General features: G+C 45.4%; 1 protein-coding gene across 1 annotated transcript; it reads left to right on the plus strand.

Annotated features, from left to right (window-relative positions):
* The first annotated feature begins 108 nt into the window (after positions 1-108).
* KLF6 (KLF transcription factor 6) lies at positions 109-8,899 on the plus strand. Its single transcript, XM_004588468.4, has 4 exons — positions 109-453; positions 3,319-3,886; positions 5,232-5,355; positions 5,901-8,899. The coding sequence occupies exons 1-4, from the start codon at positions 250-252 to the stop codon at positions 5,950-5,952; spliced, it is 948 nt and encodes a 315-aa protein (XP_004588525.1). The 5' UTR covers positions 109-249; the 3' UTR covers positions 5,953-8,899.
* The last annotated feature ends 882 nt before the right edge of the window (positions 8,900-9,781 follow it).

Below are 9,781 nucleotides of genomic sequence, written 5' to 3' on the forward strand. Positions count from 1 at the left end.
TCGGACCGGACGCGAGCGGATTGGGCAGCACGGGGGGGCGGGCCCGCGGCGAGTCACGTGGGGGGAGGGAGTGGGGGGAGCCAGCGGGGGAGGAGGGGGGGAGCTGGCAGCGGAGCTTTGAATAGGGAAGTTTTGCAGGGGTTACGTTTGCAGTCAGTCCGGTGTTTGCAAATATTGTGTGGGCTCCGTGCGCTGCGGGCTGTTGGAGGGTCCGGACCGGGCGTCTGCTGGCCGTGCCATTGAGTTTGCATGAAACTTTCACCTGCGCTCGCGGGGAGAGTTTCAGCTCCGACTCCAGACCGCACACCTCCTTGTGTTCCCGACAGCGGGGACTGTCTTTTCCAACCCGACATGGATGTGCTCCCAATGTGCAGCATCTTCCAGGAACTCCAGATTGTGCACGAAACGGGCTACTTCTCGGCGCTCCCGTCCCTGGAGGAATATTGGCAACAGGTAAATAGGGATATATATCTATATATATATTTTTTTTTCCCCGTGTCCAGGGCGCCGAGGAAGGAGTGCTCGGAGGCTCAAGCAGGATGGTGTGTGATCGGAGGAGGAGGATGGTGGTGGTTTTTCGGATGAAAAAAACAATTTTTTTTTTTTTCCGCCAAACCCTTGAAATCCTCCTCCTGAACGCCCGGTGCTGCCTGTGCTGTGGAAGGCACCCACGGTGGGCTTTCTGCAGCGCGCAGCGGAGTTGACAGCGCGGGTGCAGCAGCCCCGCGAGCTCCCCCAGCGCGTCCGCGCTCCGGGAGCATCCACCCCACGGGGAAACCCGAACTCCTCGGCCTGAGCCCGGCTCCGAGCCCTTGGCACAAGTTCGGTGCTTGTACCGAATCCAAACTCCACAGCTGGACCTTGTCATAGGAACGAACTCGTCTTGGCTGCCAAGGTTTTTTTTTTTTTTTTAATTTTTTTTTTCTTAAAGAGATTTTTGTTTTTGTTTTTGCTCCTTGGTGTTGACCCGTACAGATATATTATTTTTTAACGTTTTGCCAATGAAACATAAGAATTTTTTTTTCCACTTTCGGCCATTTCCCTTTTATTTTCCTTCTTTGGCAGTCATCAGATTAGCCTAGATCATATTTTTCTTTACCTACTCCTCTTGTTGACCAGAAAGAAAAAAAAAGAAAAAGAAAAACACCACTGTTGTGCACACCAGTGACTGTGAGTCATATGACAGGGAGCCCTTCCTAATTGCCTTAAGTCTTAGTTTGGGAAGAAGAGAGCCCTGGTTTCCGGCATTTTCCTGGACCTGGAAATTTTTTGGCATTGGGAATTTTAGAAACTTAATTTTTTTTCCTCCTTCTAATTCTTTGGATCCCCCCACACACACACACTTGCCCATTGTCTCAAAAAAGATGCGAGGAGGTGTCTGTGTTGTGCCTAGGCACTGCTGTGCTGTTTGCTTTCTGTCACAAAGTGAATTAGCAGATCAAATAGATGCTGTGGGTTTCAAAGCCTAGAAAGCTTTTAAGAAGGATGAAATGCGAAGTGTGGCAGCCTTCAGATGCCTGCTTAATTGTTCACAATCCTTTCCTGCCTTCCTCTCCCCCTCCCCCTTTTTCCTCCTCAAAGAAGCTGCTCCTAGGACCTGATTGAAATTGATCTAAGTAGTTTCCTTGGGGCGTTTGGGATTTGGGCAGCTAGCCAGACCTGGCTCCTGGTGGCCTTCTCAGGCTTTTAAACTCTGAGAGCTTCCTTCAGGTCCCCAGTGCTCATCGGCATAATGGAGATTTTAAATTAGCCAGATTATGAAAGTTTAACAAGATCTCAATAAATGTGCTTTCCCTGGTCTTTGGAACATCGATAAAATACATCGCCACCTCTCTTCGCAACACTTCAGTGTGCACTCTCAGATGTCTAATTTTAGGGGGCGGTGGAGGAGAGAAAACAATGATCTCCCCCCTTCTGCTTAGGATGAGTCTGTGGGGAGGGGAAAGATGTGCCCATTAGGAGGATAGAAAGCACATCTCTAGTAAGCAGGAGCCCCTTGGGTAGCCCTGTGCTCAGGGTGGTTCATGCCCTGCAAATGATGTTTGGAAAAGAGCAGTTTGTTGTAGCAATTTCAGTCTGTGGAATTGCCAGTAGTACAGACAGCCTTATATGGGCATGCAGGCAATGCATCCTAGGGAAGTATCAGGGCAGACACGGTTTAATCCTAAAATGTTTCCTACCATTTTTCTTTTCCAGTGGCTAGAAAGTTTGAAATGGTGGGGAGAGGGGATGCTGATCTCGGCAGTTGTAGCTTCTTGAAAGGTTGGTTTGTGGGGCTGGGGAGGGGCACCCTGTCCATGACACACTGCATGTATATTTGAACCCAGTCCTTATTTGGCTGCTGGTCAGAATTTCAAAAGGAAGTCTCCTTTGGCATTGCGTGAAAGAAATAGGAGTGATGACTCATACAGTTGTACTCTTGGCCAGGAGATCAAGTTCTTGTTCATTGTGGGACTCCCAGCAGGGCCCTGGAGTAATTTCCCCCTTGCATCCTTGACAATAGCAGATGGCCATTCTGGAATCATTCCCCCACTCCTGTTGTGGAGGCTTCTTGTTTTTCTCTGACCACTGTAGAAGTAATTAAAGTTTTGTGGCATGCAATGGCCCTGCACCTCGGGAATGGTATTCTTTGAAAAATGGACTCCGTCTGGGCTAAACAGGAAGCGGGTGGTTTCTCTGCAGCTCCATTGATGGCCTTGGCTACGGACAGTTAGCTGCTGTCTGTGCCGTGCGCATGACCTGGTGTTGTCAGCTGGGTCCCCAGCAGGGTCCATCCGAACCCATCACGTGCTGTGCAGTCTTTTCTGTCCTGTTGTGTGGATACTTGTGGTTTGTGAAGGGTGGATGGCTGGGGCTTTCCTTCATACCCAAGGTTCTTGAGAATGTCAGATAATCTGGTTAAACCTGTTTGGGCTGAAGGGGGGGTTGGTGGTGGTGATGAGTATAAGGCTGATTTTCTTTGTGTGGTTTACGGGAAACTCATTAGGAAACTCATTAGAAACGTCAACACTTGTAACTATAGCAAAGAAACAGGCTTAGGGATTGTCACTCATTGTGGTCCTTCCTGCAACCCCTGGGGAAGCAAAGAGAGGTTTCCCTCTCCGCTTTTCCTTCCGAATTCTTACCCATGCCTAGAAACAAATTTTGTCTAACTTTGCTATGAACATGGATTCCAATTGCAGGAGACTTTGCACCCTTAAGTGGTACCGCAGCAGTTCTACCTGTCCTTTGTTCCTGCATGTTTTTGAAGATGTGCTGTTGGTTCCATTTTCAGTAGCCGTAACAGTCACGTGGTTTCTCTTGATTCCCTTTGCACAGACCTGCCTGGAATTGGAACGTTACCTCCAGAGCGAGCCGTGCTATGTCTCAAGCTCAGAAATCAAATTTGACAGCCAGGAAGATCTGTGGACCAAAATTATTCTGGCTCGAGAGAAAAAGGAGGAATCCGAACTCAAGATTCATTCTAGTCCTCCGGAGGATTCTCTCATGAGTCCGGGCTTTAGTTATAACTTAGAGACCAACAGCCTAAACTCAGATGTCAGCAGCGAATCATCTGACAGCTCGGAGGAACTTTCACCCACTTCAAAGTTTACCTCTGACCCCATCAGCGACGTCCTTGTCAATTCAGGAAACCTGAGCTCCTCTGTCACTTCCACGCCTCCATCTTCTCCAGAACTGAGCAGGGAACCTTCTCAACTGTGGGGGTGTGGACCTGGAGAACTACCCTCCCCTGGAAAGGTGCGCAGTGGGACTTCGGGAAAGCCAGGTGACAAAGGCGACGCCTCCCCAGATGGCAGGAGGAGGGTACATCGGTGCCACTTCAATGGCTGCAGAAAAGTTTACACCAAAAGCTCCCACTTGAAAGCACATCAGCGTACTCACACAGGTCAGTTCCCTCCTGGGGCCACAAGCTTGGCCATGGGTGGGCCACTGAATCCCATCAGCCCTGGGCAGGAGCTGGGGCTGCCCAGTGTGCATTCAGAGCAGAGAAATCCTCACTTCCGTGGAATTGGGTGTCTTTGGCATGCAGTGTAGAGTCACGAACACTGGGTGCTTGATTTGGATGCATGGTTAACAGTCAGTAGTTTAAACAAGCAGGAGGCCAGACTGACACCCAGCCTTCCCCTCACTGTCACAACTCAGTTTATCAAGGACCCTTGAGGCCCCTGGACCAAGGCACGGACAGGTGTTACATGGAATCGTCCCTCCATTTTTGAAATGAAATGGAAAGGTCAAGACCAAGGGTCACTGGGCAGCTTGGAGAATGCTTGCATTGATGATAAAGGTGTGAAGTACAAGTGAAACGCCATATGCCTTGTAAGCAGCAGTATGGATTAGTAGGTGTTTATTCAGAATTTCTTTGGTTTTCTGCTACATGACATGACCACTATGATGGCTTAATGAAATGTCACACAGTAGGTAAATGTTTCGTTTAAAAACACCCTGAGAATCTCTAGTACAGTGAATGAAAAATTTTGACTGGGAGGGATCTTAGACATCATGTGGTGCAAATTCTTAAATTATCAGCAAGAGAGCAATGGCTGAGACCCCCAAGTCAGGAGTCCAAAGGTTTGCTGACAGAGCTCCGAGGGGGATCCACGGGTCTTGAAACAGCTCTGCCTCTGTCCTCAACATGGACACGAAACTGGTTTGGGCAACTTGTTTCCTCTCAGCTAGCACTTTAATTGAAATCACATTTATAAATTGACCAAGCAGTGGAGTCAATGTGGTCATTTGATTGCCATTTAGAAAGTGATTTGAAAGCCTTGAAATGGAGTTTCCCAGAAACCCATGACTTCAGTTTTGTAGAAATGTAGAACGTCCCAGGGGAAACTGCGAAGACTCATTCCACAGGGAAGTGAGTAAGGAGCAGTTTCCATGGAGAAAGCAATAAAACTCTGCCCTCCACAGGGCTGTGGGTCCAGCAGGCTGACACCTCATCCAGCAAGTATTTCACCAGTCTGAGTAATTGTCATTGTTACACGTTAACTTTGATTGTGATAGCATGCGCTTTGCCAAACATGGGTCTGGTGGACAACAGGCAGAGGCCCGAGGCTTGGTCAGGAAAGGGCTCTTCCTTGTGGACCTGGGAAGCTGCGTTTTGGATTCTTAGCTGGGTTTTGGATTCTGGGATCCTGAGCTTGCATCCTGTCCCTATATGTGTTTTGTCTTCCTCTTCTCTCAGCATGTCCCTGAAGTCCTGGCTCACTTGTTATATGCTCTCTTCCCAGGAGAAAAGCCTTACAGATGCTCATGGGAAGGGTGTGAGTGGCGTTTTGCAAGAAGTGATGAGTTAACCAGACACTTCAGAAAGCACACCGGTGCCAAGCCTTTTAAATGCTCTCACTGTGACAGGTATGTGCAGGAGGAAAAGATGTGTCCGGCCATGGGAATGCAGTAACTGATAGAGTAGGTGCAGAGTGATGTTTGATGGAAGTTTCCTACTATGTGTATGTATGTGTGTGTGTATACATGTAATATATGTGAATGTATACACACATATATAGAACGGCTTAGAAAATCTTCAGTCTATTAATTATCTGAACTAGAAAAACTGCAACAAGTTTATGCCTAAGACTAAAGTGAGTTCCCTCATACTCCTTGAAAATTGGCCGTCACTGATTTTGTCATTAGAAGAAATCAGAAATGAGGTCAATTTATGTTCTCTCAAGATTTCACCAACTGCTGGTTAACATTCTGTTAAACTGCAGCACATCCCCATAAGTTGGACTGGCTGTCCGTGAAAACATGGGCCATGGCCTCTCCTCAAGGAGAGGTGAGGCAGGAGAGTGTATAGAAGTGAGGGAGTCAGGCTGTGATGACGGAAAGGGTGGGGGAAGGGCCCTGCTAAGGAAGTGAAGGATGTAGAACCTAACTTTGCTTCTTCTCTGCCCTTGCAGGTGTTTCTCCAGGTCTGACCACCTGGCCCTGCACATGAAGAGGCACCTCTGAGGGCGTAGAGGGGTGAATCCTGTGGGCTACGAGGCTTCCAGGCTGAGACAGCCGTGGAAGGAGGGATGCGTGTTCCAGCCGAAGCATGCCATTTTGCACCCTACCCAGTTGCCTCCGGGGCCTCTCCTTTGGAAGGTCTTTTGAGGGCTAACAAAGTTATGGAAGAAGCGGCATAGCACCTGCGGTGCATGGTGTTTGGGTGACCCTGGACTCGCCACTGGTACCTAACCTTCCGAGTGGCTCCTAAGCCTTTGCTGTGAGCATGCGCACTGAGAATGTTAATGGTTGGGTTGATTGTATGTTGAGGATCTATTACTGATTGTATGATGAGGCAGACTTTTTTCCTTGTGGTAGTCAAACTGCAAGAGACAGAAAAAAAGTAGTTTGAATGTTTTGTATGTAAGGAATATACCATGAGATGAGATGACCACCAATCATTTCCTGGGAGGGTGTCCGCACCTTAGAAAAGAAAAAAAAAATCAAAAACAAACAAACAACAAAAAAATACACAAAAAATAAAAAATAAAAAAAGAAGGCAAGACTTGGAGGGTGGGAGTGGGAACTCAGGACCCCAGAGTGGCGAGTGGTATGAAGAGGGGGCTCCTCGTCCCCCACTTGTTTTGTATGCGAGGAACTTTTGATGTCTGGTGCAGCTATCAAAACGTGCAATGTGTCAAGTAGCTTGTTTTACTTGCTACAACAGAGCTCATTTGTAACCCATTGTATAAGCTGTGTATTTACAAATATAACACAATGATAACTTTTCCTTATAATACAAAGAGTCATGCATGGTCTGGGGAACTCTACGCTTTTCCTTTTTAAAATCAGGACTACAATCTTGATTCCAGTTGATGAGCAGCTAAGATACAGTTTGTAACAGCAGTCCCTAGCCATCTGGGCCTGGCAAGACACAATGTTTCCCCCTTCGAATTTGTAACACTCCCTTCTAGAAAGGCATTGTGCAGCATAGGGTTATTTTTTTAAAAGGTTCTGATTTGGAATTAACTCTCTGGAGAATTTTTGTGATGCCCTTTGAAGACATTTGGACACGTGGGGTGTCCAAACGCCGGGCTGGAAATTGCTGGTCTAATATTACATTAGGCTAAGAACCTAAAAATGTTCTCAGTTAGGTGGATAAAACCACTAAAGCTTAGAAACTGTTTTCTCATGCAGCTATGATTCTCTTATTTATGCCTTGAGGACTCATTTCTGGTTTTCTAGCTGTTAATGCACTGTTGACCTTCATAATGGTGCCTTATGCAAGTGACCCCTTCTGTGGGGGTCTCATACAGGGGTAAGGGTGATGCATGCTTTATTAAGGCTCTCTTTTCACCTGGCATTGTACTGTATCAATGTATAATACAGAAAAAAAAATCTCTTTAAGGTCCTCCTTTCCAAACAGATGAAAATTCCCTTAATATGTCAGTATTTGTTCAATATTTACACCACTTGACTGTCAGTATTGAGATGGAAGCATAGTGATGGAAAAGTCTGACCAATTCTGCCACCATGAGACTTTCATATAGACCTTGCACTCCGGCTGTATTTAATATGTAACATTCTCACACATATTAAAAGATAACAGAAGTATAAAAAAAAGTCAGTGTATTTGCTTAAAAGGCACAAATTTCACTTATCTAGCTATCTGTTGGTAATACAGAAAGTATACTACTTTTTTTTTAAAGTGGGCGGAATTCTTGTGTATGTATATTTGTGTGTATAGTATGTGTATGTGTATATATATATTATATATATAGATAATATATAAATATTTTTTTTAAGGAGAGACTAGAATGTTTAGCTAGAAAATTCTACAGCCTGTGAAGAGATATTTCAAAATGGCCATAAAGGAGGTAAAAATGAAAACTATAGCTTTTATAGAGGCTTTATCTTTAATTTAATGATTTGCTGAAGACTTTCTTGGCATTGAATCTATTCCGGACTGCCTGCCTCCTCATCATTGTTGGCACGTCTTGAATAGGATACCTTGGGCCGTTCCAAAGTGGCAGAAACACAATACCGGCACACTGGTTGGACTCAGACACTCTAAGGTTTTGATTTTTGAATTTCAGCCTTATTAGAAGATCTAACCTAAGAGTATGCTAATCACGGGAATTCTTTTTTAGAACGTTTTTTATGCAGATGAAGCTATTTTTTTTCCTGAATGTGGATTCTTCCAGTTTTTTCCAGAAGTAATTCCTCCGAATTGGCGTACCACAGCTGATATTTCATCAGCTTGTGTATGTTTCTTCACACACACACACACACACACACACACACGAGTCTGGCTGGACTGGTATTTTGTTTGATCTTCCTGGAAATGAGCAATGATGAAAGCTCACATAACTGGTTTTTTTTTTTTTTTTTTTTAATCTGGCTCATGAATACTTTTACCTAAAGAATTCCTTTCATTTTGTTTAGGAAGGGAAATGCACTTTTCTTTTGGGGATTCAAAATCCAAGCCCTTGATTTGCCAGGGAAAACTCCTTTTTTGGCCCTGCTGTGTGCTTAGCCATAACAATTCCATTAAGCAAGATGGTAAACAAAAGATGAAAAAAAAAAAACCAACCCTTGCACTGGCTTGTCTCACTTACGAAACACCGTCAGAGCTGTTTGACTGGGTGGGGCTGGGTGCCGTATATGTCAATGCCTGTAATTTTCATAATACGCAAGTACATCACGAAGTACATTCTGGTCAGGTGATAACTGAGCCTCAATCAAGCAGAAACTTTTTTGCTTGAAATAAAAAAAAAAATTTCTATTAGTGAAATTTCCTTTATCTTTTTTTTTTTTTTTTGGAAGCACCCTGTTATCTAAAGAATCTTTGTAAGATTTTTGTAAAATTTTGTTTTACAAGATTTTATTTGAAATTGTTTTTTGCAAGATTGTTATATTTCTGTATGAATGTATTTTTTATTGGAATAACATAAAATAATTCTTATCAGGATCTTGAGTCTGGCTGTTTTTCTGGGGAGAGGAGGGGGGATGGGATGCGGGAGGGAGGGGTGGATGTTGAAACAAATTCCTGCGGTATTAATCACCCTGGCTTGCTCCTGGAGATTTCCATTGTGCAACACGAAGGGCCATTTGCCTATTCCAGGCCTTTGCTTTCCACTCACCAGGGCCTGTCCTGGAAGCAGGCGTGACGAACCTGACCTTACACTCTCAGAAATGCTTCAGATGTTCTCCAAAGATTGACAAAACCACTACCCAGCTTTGAGGCACAGAAGGAAAACACTTGCTGTGTTTTATCTTCCTGTCATTCAAGTCCGGGAATGGATTCCAAAGGCATGTGCACAATGAGAAACTCCAGCGGCTGACTCCCTCTCACTTCCCACATCCTCTGGCAGCCCCTCTCCAGCTAAGCAGTCAGAGCTGGGCTTGCCTTCCCAGAGCTGGCTCAGCCACACACACACACACACACACACACCTGCTGAGGTGTGTCTTGGAGGAGCAATGCGGGGGGCGGGGGGGGGACAGCCTCTTCCTCTGACCTTCCTCAGTTTATTCTTGAACACCCAGCTTTTGCTGTGCTGAGTCAAGTGGGACAGAAAATAGAAGATCCTACTGCCAGAGGATCTTTATATCATGGGTAAAGGCCAACGCGATGCCATAAGTCTGGAGTGGGAAAATAAAATACACGGCTTTGTGTCCTGTAGGGCTGTTCCAGCGAGGTGCTTTTGATGTCATTCTCAATTTTCCTTTGCTGTATGGATTGGTTTGAATTGATCCATCTAGGAGTCTGTGTTCAGTCTGTATTAGACTGCCCAGTAGTGATAGGGCAAGATCAATGTGTGTTTCTGTGGGAATGAATGCCTTAGCATTGTTC

The sequence above is a fragment of the Ochotona princeps genome, chromosome 10 (assembly GCF_030435755.1).
Source record: "Ochotona princeps isolate mOchPri1 chromosome 10, mOchPri1.hap1, whole genome shotgun sequence".
Taxonomy (NCBI): domain Eukaryota; kingdom Metazoa; phylum Chordata; class Mammalia; order Lagomorpha; family Ochotonidae; genus Ochotona; species Ochotona princeps.